Raw genomic sequence first — 19,215 nt, 5'->3', positions numbered from 1 at the left:
TGTGTCAATTGGAAGAGAGATGGTATTTCTCTTGGGAGTGAGGTTTCCGTTTGGTTTTTTGTGCTCCCCATATTTTTACGCTGAGCCCTTCCCATCTGGATCTATCATTAGATCTTTTCTCACAGCTTTAGTCTGGCTAATAGCATGCCTTGTACTCTGTTCTTAGGCTGTGAAACAATCTAGATATGTTGTTTCCTTTGTCCAGAGGGGGAGACTGTTGTGTGTTGTTTAGAGTTTTTCTATCTCAGTTGGGGGACTGCTTCTGATGGGTCCACCCCCAGAGGATTGGCTTGACCTAAGACTGATTTGGCAAGTTAAGTCACTGTGTTGTGGACCTTCAGTTAGCAGGCAGAATTCCCACAATTTGCAAGCAGAAATTCTCTCTCTCTCTTTTTTTTTTTTTTCCTGTCTTTTGGTTCTTCCTCTAGATGGGTGGTTTCTGTCTCTTTCCGCAGGAAAGACACTGGCTAGGTGAAGGAGGCGGTGCCCTCACTTGCTCAGTGCCCCAGCTGCTGCAGCTCCCATGGGAAAAGGTCTACCCTGTCCCAATGTCCCCAAGGTCCAGGCTCCGCACTGTGGCGTCCGGGGAAGCCCTCAGTGTTCATACCCATGAAGGGAGCCTCCTGAGGGGCCACCTGGCACCCTATGGCTCTGCAGCAGCTAGACCTTGGACCCCACAATGGTGGCTGCCCACCCACAGATCACCGACACTGGGGGTGGATGTTCAGGGTCTGGTAGGAACCAGAGCTGGGGGCCTGGCGATCTCAGGAATATACAGTAGCTCCCCGGCTAGAGGGCCACCGAAGAGGAGGAGAAAAGAAAAAGAAAGAAAAAGCAAAAAGAAACCTAATAATAATAAAATTAAAAAAAAATACGAATAAAAATAAAAAGAAAAAGAGAAAGAGAAAAAAAATCTGTTATTCCGCGACCCTTTGTGGCTTTTCACCTTAGTGCAGTTCTGCCCCTTTCCCTTTAAGCCCCGTGGCCCCACGGGGATCCACAAGAGTCTAAGCTCTTTCCCGCTGATGGCTCCTGTCCACAGAGTTCATAGAGAGCTGCTGCTTTTGGCGTGGGTTCACAGACTATAAAAGGGAGCTGCCCTGGGACTCGCGTGGCACCCTATGGTTCCGCAATGGCTAGGGTGTGGGTCCCAAGATGGCGACCGCGCGCCCACCCATGGCAGGGGCTGGGGTAGAATGTTCAGAGCTTGGCAGGCGCCAGAGCCAGGGGCCCGGGGAGCACCACAGCCCACAGCAGCTCCCCAGCTGGGGGGCCGCCAAAGAAGAAAAAGAGAAAAAAAAACCAAAAAGCACGCTTTATAGTTCCACGATCGCGGTCCCTCGGCGCAGTTCCACCCTTTTTACTTTAAGTGTTGCATCGCCGTGGAAAACCCCCAGAGTCTAAGCTCCTTCCCGCTTATGTCACCTGTCCTCGGAACTCCATCTCTCCTGGGGTGATTCTAAACCGACTTCAGTCAGATCCCTGATTGAGTGGGTGTGGAGGTCAGGGGGAAGAACAAGCCCCTTTGCTGTGGGGCTGAACCCGCCTCACTCGTTGGTGAGGCGGGTACAGCCATCCTGCACTCTGCTGTCTATTTTCCGTCCCACACTCTCCAAATTATCTCGGTCTGATTTCCCACTCGCCTCTGTTTTTTCTTGTTCTCTGGGTCCCACGGTGATTCTCCGTGGGTTCACACCACCGTTCTTGTGGGGGAGCGATCCTCTAGTGTTGTGGCAGGTCGAGATCCATGCCTTCCTCTCTGGGAGCATGAATCCAAGAGGTCACCTCCACTCCACCGGCTTTCCTCCTTCAAAAATTTTTATATATTTATACTGCTTTGGTTAAATGTATGCTAATTATATAATATCTAAAGGAGATCTTTTATAAAGCATTTATAGTCTCAAGAGTACAGAAAATAAAAACCACATAGATAGATATAGAGGAAATCCATAAAAACCTTGCAATTATAAAAATATATTACAATAGCATGCATTGTGAGTTTGGTAAGATAAATGACGAAAAATTTTATTTTTTTAAAGACACTCATTTATGTAATTTTTAAGCAAGTATTAGTGGACATCATTATCATGGCACTGATATTTAAATTCCATTGAATATATTAAGAAATAACATAATAGTTTTATTTAAAAGGTCAGTACTTACACTGAAGTGAAAATTAGAGTCCTTGAAACTATTTAAATTTTTGATAAAAAATAGATGTCAAGATAAAGGTGTGCAAGCTGGTGGTATATTGCCTTTTAAGTTTCTTTTTTTAAAAAAAGTGAAGGTAAGTACATAAGTCCCACCACAAATGAAAACACTTGACTGCATCTAACATGTGACCCAATCTCAAGTGAGATTTGTGATTTCACCGGAGGGCTTCTGGAGATACCAGTCCCTGGCAATATTGATATGAGAATGGAAAGACAGACTGTTTGGGAAGGTGACTGCACTTTCTATTCTGCCACCTCACCAGCTGCATCAGTCTCCCTTGACTGCTGTAACAAATTACCACAAATTTGGTGGCATAAAACAATGGAGATCTATTCTCTCACAGTTCTGGGCAGTCAGAAGTCTGAAATCAGTGTTGCTTGGCAGAATTCAAGGAGTTTGCAAGGCTGTACTCTCTCTGGAGGATCTCAGGGAGAATTCCTTCCTTGCTTCTTTCCACTTAGTGTGGCTGCCAGCATTCTTTACCTTGTGATCACATCTCTCCAGTCTTCCAGGCTAACATCTCCAAATCTCTCTCTGCTGCATTTTCACACGGCCTTCTCCTCTGTGTCTGTCGTATATGGGCACTTGTGATTGCCTTTAAGGCCCACCTGGATAATCTAGGACAATTCTCCCCATCTCAAAATCCTAAATTTAATCACATCTGCAACATCTTTGCCATATGATATAACTTTTACAGGTTTTGGGGATTAGGGATTAGTGCATGCACAACTTTTGGGGGCCATTTCTCAACCTACCATATCAGCCCTGGAAATGAGACAACCTAACTCTAGCACAAAGAATGTACTCAAAAATATTTGTAAAGGGAATGGAAAAATCACTGTTTTCTAGGACAAGGGTTCCTCTTTTCCTCCATCCTGAATTGTCTCTCCAATCAGAAATGAACACTTTTCAAACCAACCTTCTTCCTGCCATGCTGCTTTGCACTATAGCTTAAGCAATCTTTTGGCTACTATAATACTTACTCTAAGTCCAATTCCCCTGGAGAGATAAGTCCTCAGACTCCAGCTTGGTATCACTCCTTCTTTTATTCATTCATTCAAAAAAATATTGAGTAAAGGTGCCATGGGGCTTAGGAGTTTGTAGGGAAGTGAGGGATGAGCATGTGCTGGATAAGAAAACAAGAATCTAAATGCTAAGGTGGTTCTGAAACCACTCGGTAAGTGTTTATCAAATACCCACTGTAGCTAAGGTTGGTAAGTTATTGAATATAATGCTCAATCAAATCTGAGAACTTTTCTTTTGAGGTGGGAGATGAAATAACAAAATGAAGGGAAAAGTGATGTCATAATAATTGAGACTATATGGCCATGCCTCTTCAGAGGTTATAATCTGTGAAGGGATGCTAGTGGTTTGGTCCACCCATCTTTCAACCTCTTGTTCTTCCTGTGATTTTTTTTTCAGGCACCTAAGTGGACAGAGACTATGAGCAATTTGAGTGGAGGCCACATAGAGGAGTTTGTCTTGGTGGGTTTCCCCACCTCTCCACTCTGCCAGCTGCTCCTCTTTGTCTTCTTTCTCACAATTTTTCTGCTGACATTGTTGGAGAATGCACTCATCGTCCTCACAGTCTGACTCACTCCAAGCCTTCATCATCCCATGTACTTTTTCCTTGGCCATCTCTCCTTCCTGGAGCTATGGTACATTAATGTCACCATTCCCCGGCTCTTGGGAGCCTTTCTTACCCAGGACGATAGAGTCGCTTATGTAGGACGCATGACCCAACTCTACTTCTTCATTGTCTTAGCCTGCACTGAATGTGTGCTGTTAGCAGTTATGGCCTATGACCGCTACCTGGCCATCTGTGAACCCCTCCGTTACCCAAGTCTCATGCCTCCCAGTCTGGCCACTCGCCTTGCTGCTGCCTGTTGGGGCAGTGATTTCTTCAGCTCCATGGTGAAGCTTCTTTTCATTTCTCGATTGTCCTACTGTGGACCCAACATCATCAACCACTTTTTCTGTGATATCTCCCCGCTACTCAACCTCACCTGCTCTGACAAGGAGCAAGCAGAACTAGTAGACTTCCTCTTGGCCTTGGTGATGATTCTATTCCCTCTATTGGCTGTGGTTTCATCATATGCTGCCATCCTTGCAGCCATTCTAAAGATCCCCACTGCCCAGGGATGCCACAAAGCCTTCTTTACTTGTGCTTCTCACCTAGCAGTGGTTGTTATCTACTATTTCTCCACTCTCTTTACCTATGCACGTCCCTGGGCCATGTATACCTTCAACCACAACAAGATCATCTCTGTGCTTTACACTATCATTGTACCATTCCTCAACCCAGCCATCTACTGCCTGAGGAACAAGGAGGTGAAGGATGCCTTCAGGAAGACAGTGCTGGGCAGATGCCACTATGGTAAGGATGTTCCAGACTGATGTACAACAGACCCTGGCAGGGAATGTTGTGTTTACTATTCCATTTCCCTAAGTTAATTTGATAACAGGTGTGGCCTTTGATAGTTTGTGAGTTTTATTGTTTGATGGATCTTCTGGATTATAATACAGCTCACAATAAGCATTCAATAAGTAGCAAGTCCCCTCATTATTGTTATTTTTTCATTATCAGTATCGTTATATGCTTTCTAGATGTGTCTGTTCTGTTAACCATGCATCAAACTCACTCTTATTCAAACTGAGGTTGGAGAATCAGCTTTTTCTGAGATGTATGTGGAAAGCAAAGCTCCAAGCACCTTTGTAACTATGTGGAGAGGGTAACAAGTTGATTAGAAAGTTAGCATTCCCAATTATATAATCTAAAATTGTGTCAAGATATTACTGAATGAATCAGTGAAGTTCTTCCTTTTAAAAATGATCAAAACATATAATAACTCTGTGTTAGAATATCAAACATAGAACAGTTTTCTCCTCTTAACCATTTTGGCCATCGTTTTCACATGTGAGACTCACTTTCTAGATATTTGCCTACATACTAAAAGGGAAGAGCTAGAAAATGTCAACTGATAGAAATGCTACTTGTATGACTCTGGTCATGTCACATTTTTTCCCATTGGCAGATCATAGAGCTTTAATTTAGTCTTCTTCTAATGTGAGAGATTCCCCTAGGGCATTAATTTGTGTTGATAGGTTACTAACTACTTCTTCAGAGATTTCTGTAAATATTCTATTTAACTCCACCAGTGGTACTTTTTAAATAAAATGTACTTTGCAACTGGTTCTGATTTGCAACTCAGTGTCAGTTAAGAAAAGAAATGGGCATTTTTAGCTGCCTAGTCAATAATGATCTCGTTTTTCTTTGCTAGGATAACCTAATTTATTTGGGAGCTGAAAACATGCTGAACCCAGGCAATAAATCTACATCTTTGTCATATATTTGATATCTCAGCTTCTCTTGGAGCTAAGATTGGCTGTGTATCTCATTTTTTTACAATAAAATATCAATTGAATTCTGCTGAGGAAGTTGTCTTTTTAAGAGAAAGACATGTTGGCACTGGTGCAAGCGTGTCCCTTTTCCTTTTCTGAACTTGGATTTGAGGCCTGGAGCTCCAGAAGCCATCTAGGAGGTAATTAAACATGGGAGGAAAGTCAACACACTGAAGATTGAGGTACAGAAATATATGGAAATCATGGATGTGATAGTATGGTTGCAAACTGAACCAGCACCATCACCTACCTACACCCATGACATTTACTAAATGATAAAAATTAGTTCCCACTTATGGAGCTGTAAGTTTTGTTTTCTATTATTTTTACTCTAATGTGCTTGATGTAATATATTTGGCCTAATTTGTTATTTGCATTCTTTTAGAATGTTTGAGATGATTTTTAGTTTTAGATTTTTAATTTTTTTTTTCAAATGAAATATGTTTTTCTAAGTTTTCAGAGACAAATCATGACCCTGGCCAAATCTTATGTGTTACCATTCTGCCAGGTTGTAATGGTTTTTGACTCCTTACAGTTGTAATTCACAAAGCTAGCCAAAGAAAGGCAGATTATTTCTTTCCGGACACTATGACTGCAATTCCAGTAGCTACTATTGAGGCCATTTTATTTATTTTATTTTACTGCACATTGCTTTAGTTTTATTTTATTTTACTTTTTTGTTGTTGTTTTAGGGATTTTTTAGGTTCTCAATGTGTACTCAGTGCAGCCAGCTTGTCACCAGATGGAGATAACAGAGAGGGAGCAGTAAAGTAGCATGTAGTTTGGTTAATTATGATGTTTTAAATGAAATTAATCTTTAAAATAGCAGCACTATTCATCTGGTTGACTAACAATATACTTGAATTTAAAATGAAAACACAAATTATGATTTTTAGTCATAAGATACTTTATAGATGGCACAAGACATGGTTATCTGCCTCAAAATTTTTGTGACTTAAGAATAGTTCCTGACACTCAGAAGATACCCAGTAAATATTTATTTTATGAATGGTCAGGTTTGCACAGAATGGTAACACAGAATATCACCAGAGAATCAGTGATGATCCAGGAGACCACCTGCACATGAATGGAGTGCTAGCCCAGTTGTCTGTGGAAGAAGCTTTCTTTTGAAATTTTTTATCAAATTAGAAAATAATGACTAAATATTTATTGCTCCTATAAGTATGAACTAGGCTCTTTGTAATCTTAGGATTTTGCTACATTTCTTTAAGGGAATTCTGTTATTTTAATAATGAACTCATCTTTCTCAACTCCAGAAAAGTGCAGGTTCCTACCTTAGTCAACACCCTTCATTGTAATGTGTACCAAATCCCAACAGATCCTGTCCCTCTCTGCTTTTGTCCTGGGTCTGTGGTTCTGAGGCTAATCATCCCTGAGTGTGTAATATCCTAACCCCTGAAACAAAATATATACCTAAAGAGATAATTGTCCAATCTCCATGCCACTATCGTTTCCATACAGTCTTACTACCTTCTGCCTTCTCTGAATACCTTTGTGTGCTTCTGAATGTGTACTATTTGTAGATTATAAGAGTAAATATATACATATTCTTATTCTTTTTGAAAATACAGACATAATCTGAACGCAGTATATTTATTGTTCACATCTACTGAGTTACTGATGCAAGAAGGTCACGTTTGTGTACTGAGTCTATATTTGAAAGCACAATATCTGAGTCTGTTTTGAGTTTGTATATGCATGTGTGCTCACATACCTGGTTCTCCAAATAAGGATGGGTGCTTACCATTCTTATTTTCTGAATGACTTGGATTATAGCCCTATCTCTTCCCAGAGGACCTTATTACTTCTGAGATCATTCCTTAGAAATAGAATCTCTCTCTCTGTCTCTCTCTCTCTCACACACACACACACACATGCATGCACTTTCCCCTCACCTTCCTCTTCCCCAGTGTCTGGTTGGGAAGGAGGGGCAGCGTACTTCCAGTAAGTCTAAGGTCTCTCTTGAGCCTCAAGATTCCACTTAGCTTGCTAGTTCTTCCTTTAGTATCCCCCAGGATCCTTTCGAGCCCTGGAAAGGCCAAATATGTTTTGAAGGCTGTGTCTCTTGGGAGGCCTTGTGGGTGGAAGGGAGTTGGCTTGTGCTCCTCCAGTAGCTTGGAGGCATACAGAAGCACAAATAGCTCCATTCTTTCCCTTCTTCAGACTCATCAGAGACAGAAATCAGACTTGCTCAGCAACTCTCTAGGCTTATGGACATTGTCCTTCTCTTCTTGGTCTACGTGATTTCTTCTCTTTTCTCAGTGTAAGCTGGCCATCCCTGACAAAGCTAGGTAGGAAAAGAGTTACATTGCCAAGAAAATGGTGAGTTGAAAAATTTCCAAAAGTGGAATTTGGCCAGTTTTTAATTACTTATTATTATTATGAAAGAAAGCAAAGAGTAATTGAAAATCAATTTTATTTAAATTATTGATTCATCAAAAATTTCATTTTATTGACTTAAAAATCACTTGTCTTCTTTGAGCCTATAATGAGTGCTACAATAGGTTGAGGATGAGGAGGGAACTTGGTGTATATATGGATTAATTTCAGCTCAACAAAGATTTTTTTAGCCATATGAAAAATGGCAGGGATTGACAGGTATTGTGTAATATGGATTCTCATGTTATTTTAAGTCTCTACTCTGAGAATCCACTGTAGATGAAATAGCCTAGAGTCTCTGAAATTTCCCAGTGTTCTGTTTTCCTGAAGATGCTTCAAGTTAATGCCTTTAGTACAACTCTGTGCTTTACAAAGTGCAGAGTCCAGGTGTGCTCTGACTTATGAAGCCGAAAGAGAGGAAGTAGCATAGAAGATAGAATTAGTGTATGAGAGTACATGAATATGTGTATGTGAGGAGTGGTGGGTGAAACATAGGTATATGAGTATGTGTGTATATTTTTATGTTAAATAAGAGGAGGTCATGGCAAATGGGATAGTGGTTACAGGAGTTTTGATTATTTATAACTTTTTTCTTCCTACTTGTTTCTTTGATTTTTTAATTGATATATAATAATTGTACATATTTATGGGGTACATAGTGATGTTTCAATACATATGTATAGTGATCAGATGAGGATAATTAACATAACCATCATCTCTAACATTTATCATTTCTCCTTCTAGCTATTTGAAACCATATAATATGTTATTGTTAACTATAGTCATCCTGCAGTGCTATAAAACACTAGAATTTCACTTCTATTCATAGTACCATAGAGCAAGAAAGTAAGACTCCCTTTCTGCTGTGCTGATTATCAAAAAAAAATCCATCAGATCATGTGGTCACATTTATCCTCAACTTGAAATCCTATGATAAACTGCAAAGATTAATCATGTCCAAAATGAGACTCATTGAATTTAAGCCACTTTCCCCAAACTATCCAGATGGAAAAAAAATTATTTCAAAATACAGGCCATGATTTTGAAAAGTTTAAAGAGTATAGAGGGCCAGGGATATGAAGGATAGATTTTCCCCCTAAAGTGTTCAAAGCAAACTGACAGTAGAAACTGAGAGGTGCAGAGGGGTTTGCTACATGGCAGTGAGGTGTTCTGTCCTGCTATAAACTTAGGAGCTGTTGTGCATATAACCCTGAGGCATAGTTGTTTCTAAGAGGTCCTGGGAAAAGGAAGATGGACTAGAATTGCATCCCTTTAGAAGTGATTTGAAGAAGTAAGCACATGTTTATCCCCTTTAGAAAATAACTTACCACTGAAGGTCCAAGATGGATATGTCCACCTCTGGCCAACCTGTACCAACTGGTACAACCTGTACCTCCCTGCAGTAGTTGGTAGAAGACTAGATTGAGCACAAGAGATTATTCTGTTATATCTCTCACTACCTGTGTTCCATTTTGGAGATTTCTGGGATCCTCAATTTGGTTAAACCAATCTCTACAGAGCTTGCCTGGCAATGTATAAAATGCCTCCATTCCCAGCAGCACTTTAGCCACGTAAGTTTTCTTTCCTGTATCTCATTTTCCCATAAACAACAGAGCAGATCCTTTGCCAACCCCATCATGATCCTGAGTTGATTGTCCATTGTCTATGGGGAAGACTGAATCCTCCCTCCCTGGGAAATCAGAGAAAGAGCCTCTTGCTCCTCTCTGGTGGAAGGGCTCAAGGGCATGAAGTTCTTCCTAGTCCCTGATTTCAGAAGGAAATCCATCCTTAAATCCAAGTTATACTTTCCACAGCCTGAGTTATTGCTCCACTTTAAATATACCAGATACACTGGGATCATCATGTAGAATGATCACAGACTTTAGAGACTAACAACCTGGTTATATATACAAATAGATGTTGAGTGGTTTAGTATAAAGAAGGAAAGACACGATGAGGCAGGGGTAAGGGGGAGAGGTTGGAGGTTGACAGTCCTGATAACTGTGAGCTATCCTTGGAGAAAGTGATGAGACTTACTTTCAGAAATAGACTGAGGACCCCTAAATGCGGGTGCATTGGGTTCTAGAAGAGAAAGCTTTGCATCTCCCAATCAGAGGTTTCCTTGTTTAAAAAAAAAATGACTGTATTTGAATTAATTTAGTTTTCTATTCCTGGAGAGAATTAGGCAAACTTTAGATAAATACTTGGGTTTGTGCATTGGAGATTCACAAATTTGGTAGGAAACCAAATCTTATGACCTATCAGGACTTTTGCAGCTTTAAGACCTTTGTTTCTAGAGCTGAATGTTCCCTTTCTACTTCTTTAGCAGTGTGTGTGTGTGCACATATGAAATTAATAAAATGGACTATCAATTGTGACAGCTAATGAAATATACCTGTTGTTGAGAAAAGTCATGATTATGAGATTCATGCTACCTTTTATGATTCTATTTGAATAAAATTAAAATTTAAGATGATTTGTCCTTCTTGAGTTTACATTAATTGGGCCATAAAAGGAATTAAGTTGAAGGAAGTATGTAAGACAATCAGGGATTAAAGGTTGTCAGGGACTAAAATATAATTATTAATTATTCACTACTCTGCCACTATATAGTTGCTTAACTTTGGGAAAATCACTTAAATCATTCTGGGATTCCCTTATCTGAGAAAAATAAGAAGTTTGAATTAAAATACCACTCAATTTAAGCTCCTACTATTCCATGAGCGAAGTCCACAATGGATAACCGAGAGTTGACTACAAGGAATAGTGAAATAGTTTAAAGCTGCAGCTAGGATATATATTTGAGATCCAGAGTGCTAGAATCTTCACCTGGCTCTTGGCTCTCATCCTGGCCCTTTGAGCATTCACTCCTTGAATTTTTATTGCTCATATGGAGTGTTATAAGTGCTATTAAAACTGCTTTTGAAGATGCAATTTAATCCTCAGAAGAAAACAAAAATCTTACCCAACTCATAGATCATCCTCTATCACAAAAAGCAGTAGGTTGTAAGAAAGGAATCTGGTATTTAATTTCAACCCTATCATTAAGCAACTAGTTGTGTGACCTTCAACTAAATATTTAATATCTCTGGGTTAAGTGAGCACTATGACATTTGTCCCAGATAAATTCCTGATTGTGAAGATCAGATTAAATAATGTGTTTCTTTTATATATTTTAAGTTCTTTTGGATATTCAAAGCAAGGGATCTTCTGGCTATGAAGATGCTGCTGTATAATCAGTATAGACTTCACAGGATCTAGTTGTTATAAAACTTCCATTGGAGGGAAGGAAGGAGCCTTGCTCTCTCCCTCATGAGTCTACCAGATAGATTATCTAAACAGTCTAGAAGATATTAGGATGTGACTCAGACCATGTATATATATATAGAGAGAGAATTTTTTGAGGATCGAATGTGATCATACTCTACTTCCAGTTGTTTTCCCAGTTTACTTGACTACTAGAAATCTCAAATCTCACAGTTTCATGCTCAAATGATAAAACTATTGTCAGATGTTCCTGATATACATTGTCTGCTGTCTCTTCTCTTTATTTCTTTTTACTTTTATTTTATGCTAATTTATCTGTGGTGTTGCATCTCGTCTTTACACTTCTGTTAGAAGTAGAAGAAAAATAGATGAATGCATAGTTCCTGTAAAAATATCCCCTGCTTTATTTACTAATTCTTAGTTTTAGAATTAAATGAAGTGTTATTTGCAGTTTCGAATCTGAAGCATCTACCCTGAGAATGACAATATCAATTACTAAGGTATTGCGGTGTATTATATTATTTCCTTGAGTCATTCTTAGAGCTATGTTTTTAGGCTAGCATACTTCATCTAGAGGATACCACAGATGGTTCCTGGCAGAGAGGATCTTAGAGTATTAGGGTATAATGACTTGCCACAGTTTTCTGGAATATAAAATACATCTAGGAACTAAGCCCAAGGACACAGCTCTGGAGACTGATATCCTGTTATTATGGACCAAGAAAGTGCCTCCCAAAAGTAATACTATCACTCAGTAGCTAGAAACATATTCATTTCATCTGTCCCTTGGAAAAGAAGGAGATGTGGTGAGAGAAAGCCAGATGGACACTGGCCTAAACTAGTCACAAATAGACTTCGAGTTGGTCTGGGCTCTTGGATTCAGAGACTAAAAGAAAGCAGGATGGAGAAATAGGGAGGATTCATAAGACTCACCTGGTTTGTAAACCCCACTGTCTCACTGTCTAGTGAATACTAGGCTGTGACAAGCAAGGCCAAGTTTTGTGTTGAATGTGTGTGTGCGTAAGGAATTGTATTCCAACAGAAAACAAAGCTGTTTGTTGAATTAACACTATTACAAATTATTTGCCTTTTGAAGTTATCTGTGTCTTTTTTCCTCTCTAAACATGGATGATTAGGAGTTAATTATTCTGCCTTTCTTCAGGAAGTGGGAAATGGATAGGGTAGGCATTAGTTTTTCAGCTCTTTCACTTGATGATCATTTATTTTAAAAAAGTTGTTCTATATATTTATGCCACAAAAGTAAGTCTGTTGATAAAGGGAGAACAAGCATGATGTTAGCTCTGGAGAAGAGCAGAAAAGAGGAACCAAGCAATAGGATACAGAGAAAGGCTGGAAATGGTAAAGTGTTTAGTATCAGTAGATAAGAAATGATTTTCAGCCCAGCCTAGGAAGAGGTCCACATATTGCTGAATTACTAGACAAAAATGCAGAAAAAATAGAACACAATCTAATTTTTTTCTGATAATACTATCAAACAGGTTATGGGTTCTTTAATTTTAACACCCTTGGAAAAGTCTGACAGTCTCCTCCAACTTTCTCATTAACAATGGATGTTCTTTGTACCATTTAATTTTTTGTTGAGTGGCAGGGGGCTGTGTATGGGGGTAAGTAGAGCAGCCTGGAAAGGTAACAGCAAATATCCATAGGATCTTAATTTAAACTTTAAGGCTCAGCCAGGTGCAGTGGCTCATGCCTGTAATCCTAGCACTCTGGGAGGCTGAGGTGGGAGGATCACTTGAGGTCAGGAGCTCGAGACCAGCCTGAACCCTGAAGCAAGACCAAGACCCCATCTCTACTAAAACTAGAAAAATTAGCCAGGCATGTTGACGTGCACCTGTGGTCCCAGCTACTCTGGAGGCTGAGGCAAGAGGATTGCTTGAGCCCAGGAGTTTGAGGTTGCTGTGAACTAGGCTGATTCCACAGCACTCTAGCCAGGGCAACAGAGCAAGACTCTGTCTCAAAAAATAAAATAAAATAAAATAAAATAAAACAAAAAATAAACTCTAAAGCTCTTTTAATGTTCACAAAATGTGAACCCCACTCTATTATCCCTGCCTTAGGAATAAAGTAACTAATATTATGAAAGCTTATGTCATGTGTTCACTTAGCTAGAGAGACACAAAAGTGGGATTTGAATGCAATTTTTTCAAACTCCTAATTAAACATTCTATACAATGGATTGGATTGAAGGAAACATTACCCTTCAAATTATCTATTCAATTTTGAAGCTAGTGAATAATTGTATCAAACCTGTCTTTGCTATTAATCCTGTGAATGTGCTCAACTATTGCTTCATTCAAGATTAACAACATTGTCAAATAGATAAAAACAGGAGGATTCTCTTCATTTTACAGATAAGTGGGGTCATGCAACCAAAAGAGTCATACATATTACACCTAGAGAATGGGCAATTGGGTCTTCTTCCTCCTTTCCATATGCAATAGATGGGGATGTTTTTCCCATAGTGAAACGGTGGTATGGAGGCTGCCTTCCTGTGCCCAGCAGTGATACATTGGCAAAGCACAGAACTGGGCATTAGGAAGTTCTCATGTCACTTCTGTGTGACCTTAATTATCCATTTTGAGCTAATTTGAAAAACTAAAATAAAATATAAGCTCCCTAAAGTTCATCTTTGCTCAAAAGCTTTGGTTCTCATCATAATTCAAGAGGAAATAAAGATATAGCATCAGAGAGCTGCTATTGTGATGAATTTGCTGGTGATGGGTGGGTTCTATTGACATAAATCACCATAGACAAGCACTTAGAAGGAACTGAGTTTGTGTCCACAGCCAGTCCTAATCACCAAGGTCCTGGAAGTAGATAATCATACAGTGACAACACACTTCCTTCTTCTGGGATTTCCAGCACAACCAGCCTTACAGCTTCTCCTCTTCTCTGTTTTCCTGGCAACCTACCTGATGACACTGCTAGAGAATCTTCTAATCATCCTAGCCATTTGCAGTGATGGGCAGCTGCACAAGCCCATGTACTTCTTTCTGAGCCACCTCTCTTTCCTAGAGATGTGGTATGTCACAGTCATCAGCCCCAAGATGCTGGTAGACTTCCTCAGCTATGATAAGAGCATATCCTTCAATGGCTGCATGACTCAATTTTACTTCTTTGTGACCTTCATCTGCACTGAGTACATCCTCCTTGCTGTCATGGCTTTCAACCGCTATGTAGCCATTTGTAACCCACTACGCTACCCGGTCATCATGACTAATGAGCTTTGTGGTTTACTAGCTAGGGGATGCTGGTTCTGTGGACTCATAACTGCCATGATTAAGATGGTTTTCATAGCCCGACTGCACTACTGTGGCACACCTCAGATCAATCACTACTTTTGTGATATCTCTCCACTCCTCAATGTGTCCTGCGAGGATTTCTCACAGGTTGAGCTGGTGGACTTCTTCTTAGCCCTCATGGTCATTGCTGTTCCCCTTTGTGTGGTGGTGGCATCTTATGCCACTCTCCTCACCACCATCCTCAAGATCCCTTCTGCTCAGGGCCGCCAAAAGGCATTCTCCACCTGTGCCTCCCACCTGGCTGTTGTAATTCTCTTCTATTCCACAACTCTTTTCACCTATGCCCATCCCAAGCTCATGTATGCCTACAATTCCAACAAAGTGGTATCTGTTCTCTACACTGTTATCGTTCCATTCCTCAATCCCATCATTTACTGTCTGAGGAACTGTGAAGTAAATGCAGCTCTCAAAAAGACCATATTCTGCAAGAAAAGCAGGCTCCAGGGAGATGAGACATACAACAATTGAAAAACTTATAGAATCCCTCAGGCTTGAATTGAGAGATGATTACTATACACTTTCTCCCTAATTCTTACCTTTGGTTATTCTCAACCTCCCATACTTTAGCAATGCTCTGTGTGTTTATGCATATGTGTGTAAATGCATACACAAACATGACTACAGAACAATATTTCTAAAATATAACCACTACTATCAGGTCAAGAGACAAGTGTTAAAACTTTGACAAGTTATTTGAAATGAGAAGAAAGGAAAGGAGGAAGGGAGGAAGGGAGAAAAGAAGAGAAGGACAATGACAGATACTTTCACCATACAACTTACCAAAATATATTCCAGACAGGATAAACAGTTTAATATAAAGAATAAAATCATCTTTTCTCTCTCAAGTTAGGAAAGGAATTTTTAACATTCTGTTTATTCTGTATAAGTAAAAGACAAAGAAAAACTGCCAGGTATGGTGGCACATGCCCATAATCCCAGCTACTCAGGACGCTGAGGCAGGAGGATCTCTTGAGTCCAGGAGCTGGAGTACAGCCTGGGCAACATAGCAAGACCCTCTCTCTAAAAAAAATTAATTCCTAATTTATTAAGGTTTTAAAAATAATAGATAAATTTTATACCAAATAAAAAAAATAATTCATCACGACCAAGTGGGCTTCATCCCAGAGATGCAGGGGTGGTTCAACATTCAAAAATCTATAAATGTAATTCACCACATAAATAGAAGCAAAAATAAACACCATATGATCCTCTCAATAGATGCAGAAAAAGCATTTGACAAGATTCAACACCGTTTTATGATAAGAACGCTTAACAAAATAGGCATAAATGGAACCTACATAAAAATGATACAAGCCATATATGACAAGCCCACAGCCAACCTCATACTGAACGAGGAAAAACTGAAAGCATTCCCACTCAGAACTGGAACAAGACAAGGCTGCCCACTGTCCCCGTTACTTTTCAACATAGTATTGGAAGTCCTTGAGAGAGCTATCCGGCAAGAGAGCAGAATCAAGGGTGTCCAAATAGGGACAAAAGAGATCAAACTCTCACTCTTTGCTGATGATATGATGTTGTATCTGGAAAACCTCAAGGACTCAACCAACAGACTCCTGGAATTAATTAATGAATTCAGTAAAGTCTCAGGTTACAAAATCAATACACACAAATCAGAGGCATTCATATATGCCAATAACGTTCAATCGGAGAACCAAATTAAGGACTCAATACCCTTCAAAACAGCAACAAAGAAAATAAAATATCTAGGAATATATTTAACTAAAGAGGTAAAGGACTTCTATACAGAGAACTATGAAACACTAAGAAACGAAATTGCAGAACACATAAATAAGTGGAAATCCATAGCATGCTCATGGATTGGAAGAATCAACATTGCAAAATGTCTATACTACCCAAAGTAATCTATAGATTCAATGCAATCCCTATTAAATTACCAACATCATTTTTCACAGGTTTAGAAAAAATAATTATACACTTTGTATGGAATCAGAGAAGATCCCATATAGCAAAAGCAATTTTAAGCAATAAAAACAAAATGGGAGGTATTGATTTGCCAGACTTCAAACTATACTACAAGCCTCTGGTTCTTAAAACTGCCTGGTATTGGCACAAGTGCAGGGACACAGACCAGTGGAACAGAACAGAAAATCCAAATATAAAACCATCCTCATATAACCATCTAATCTTTGACAAAATAGACAAAAACATACTCTGGGGACAAGAATCCCTATTCAATAAATGGTGCTGGGAAAACTGGATAGCCACATGTAGAAGACTGAAACAGGACCCATAGATTTCACCTCTCACAAAAATCAAATCACGGTGGATAATAGATTTATACCTTAAATGGGAAATGATTAGAATTCTAGAAGAAAATGTAGGAAAGACTCTCACAGACATTGGTCTAGGCAAAGAATTTATGAAGAAAACCCCTAAGGCAATCACAGCAACAACAAAAATAAACGAATGGGACCTGATTAAATTGAAAAGCTTCTGCACAGCCAAAGAAACAGTCACGAAAATAAACAGCCTACAGAATGGGAAAAAATTTTCGCATACTACACATCAGATAAAAGACTGATAACAAGAATCTATTTAGAACTCAGGAAAATCAACAAGAAAAAATCAAACAACCCTATCAAAAATTGGACAAATGACATGAATAGAAATTTTTCAAAAGAAGATATAAGAATGGCTAACAAACATATGAAAAAATGCTCAACATCCCTAATCATCAGGGAAATGCAAATCAAAACCACAATGAGATACCACTTAACTCCAGTGAGAATGGCCTTTATCAAAAACCCCAATATAACACATGTTGGCATGGATGCGGAGAGACAGGAACACTCATACACTGCTGGTGGGAATGCAAACTACTGCAACCCCTGTGGAAAGCATTATGGAGATACCTTAAACAGATTCAAGTAGACCTACCATTCGATCCAGCAATCCCATTATTGGGCATATACCCAGAAGAGCAAAAGTCATTCTATAACAAAGACACCTGTACCTGAATGTTTATAGCAGCACAATTCACAATTGCAAAGATGTGTAAACAACCCAAGTGCCCATCAATCCTCGAATGGATTAGTAAACTGTGGTATACATATAGCATGGAGTATTACTCAGCTAAAAGAAATAACGATGATACGACATCTCTTTGGTTCTCCTGGAGAGAGTTGGAACCCATTCTATTAAGTGAAGTATCCAAAGAATGGAAAACCAAGCATCACATGTACTCACCAGAAAATTGGTTTCCCTGATCATCACCTAAATGCACATCAGGGAAGGAAACCAACTGGATATCAGACTGAGACGGGGGTGGGATGAGGGGATGGATGCATGCCAGCATGATGAGAGTCTTGCGCACCATCTGGGGAATGGTCATGCTTGAAGGTGCTAACTCGGGGAGGTGGGGGGGGGCAGGGAATTTAGGTATGACTGCATGGTGAGTGCCAGGCGCACTGCCTCGAGAGTGGACGCGCCTGGGGCTCTGACTCAGGGGGATGAGCGGGACACAGACAATGTATGTAACCTGAGGTTTTGTACCCCCATGACGAGCTGAAATAAAAAAGAAAAAAGTAGAAACTATTACCAACTTACATAATAATATATAATATCATTAAATATTAAAAGCACTTCCAAAACATTTTAAAAATTAAATTATTAATGGAAAATATGTTAAGAATATAAACATAATTTTAAAAGTAGGTAGTTGTTACAGGCTGAATTGTATCCCCCCCAAATAAAAGATACATTGACATTCTCACCTCCAGTATCTCAGAATGTGACCTTATTTGGAAATAAGGTTTTACAGTGGTAATCAACTGAAATGTAGTCAGTGGGCAGGGGGTGATGCTGATCCAATATGATTAGTGTCATTACAAAAAGGAAAAATTTGAACACAGACACACACAGAGGAAAGGTGATGTGCAGATACCCAGAGAAGATGACAGTCGTGTGACTGGAGTGATGCATCTACAAGCCAATGAATGAGAACCATTCTTAGCAAACACCAAAGCTAGAAGAACAAGAAAGGAATTTCCCCAACTGCTGTCAGAGAGGGCATGGTCCTGCCAACAATAAGTCTAACCTTTGGTTATTCTCAACCTCCCATACTCTAACATGGTTTCCTGTGTGTGTGATTTCTGACTCTTGACCTCCAGAATCCTGAGACAATTTTTTGTTATTTTAAGCCACCCAGGTTTTGGTACTTTGCAATAGCAGTGCTAGAAAACTGATACAATAGCCAATATGCTTCAGCAATATTTAAAAGAAATACTAAAAATAGGATTGAAAAATATTGAGATACACAGACATTTAATTGGTTATTTATATGAGATACTACCCATCAATATAAAGATAACAATGTAAGAACCTAAGAATTCGCATTATACTGCCTGTGGTTATATAAATTATTTCAAACTCTGGAAGTCAATTTAGAAGTGTTCAGTTCCTTTGGCCCTGTAGTTTCAAATATAGGAATCTGTATTAGGGAGATAATTTATGAAGATGTATGCACACAAATATTTGATTCATCACTTTTAATAAAATATTAAAAATGTGTAAATTTCCTAAGCCAGTGGAATGCTTAAGTAAACTGTGGTTTACCTTTAAGATA

The 19,215-nt window shown here is 39.3% G+C and overlaps 2 protein-coding genes across 2 annotated transcripts; both read left to right on the top strand.

Annotated features, from left to right (window-relative positions):
• Positions 1-3,657: 3,657 nt before the first annotated feature.
• LOC123634637 (olfactory receptor 6P1) lies at positions 3,658-4,611 on the top strand. Its single transcript, XM_045546373.1, is given in 1 exon segment — positions 3,658-4,611. A coding segment is annotated over 1 exon segment (954 nt).
• An 8,291-nt stretch (positions 4,612-12,902) lies between these two features.
• On the top strand, positions 12,903-15,077 carry LOC123634805 (olfactory receptor 6Y1). The gene is made up of 2 exons (XM_045546522.1): positions 12,903-12,908; positions 14,094-15,077. Exons 1-2 carry the CDS (start codon positions 12,903-12,905, stop codon positions 15,075-15,077), a joined length of 990 nt encoding a protein of 329 aa, XP_045402478.1.
• Positions 15,078-19,215: the final 4,138 nt, after the last annotated feature.

This window comes from Lemur catta, chromosome 3, assembly GCF_020740605.2.
Source record: "Lemur catta isolate mLemCat1 chromosome 3, mLemCat1.pri, whole genome shotgun sequence".
Lineage (NCBI taxonomy): Eukaryota > Metazoa > Chordata > Mammalia > Primates > Lemuridae > Lemur > Lemur catta.
Note: the sequence above shows the minus strand (reverse complement) of the source record. Positions and strands in the feature narration are given on the sequence as shown.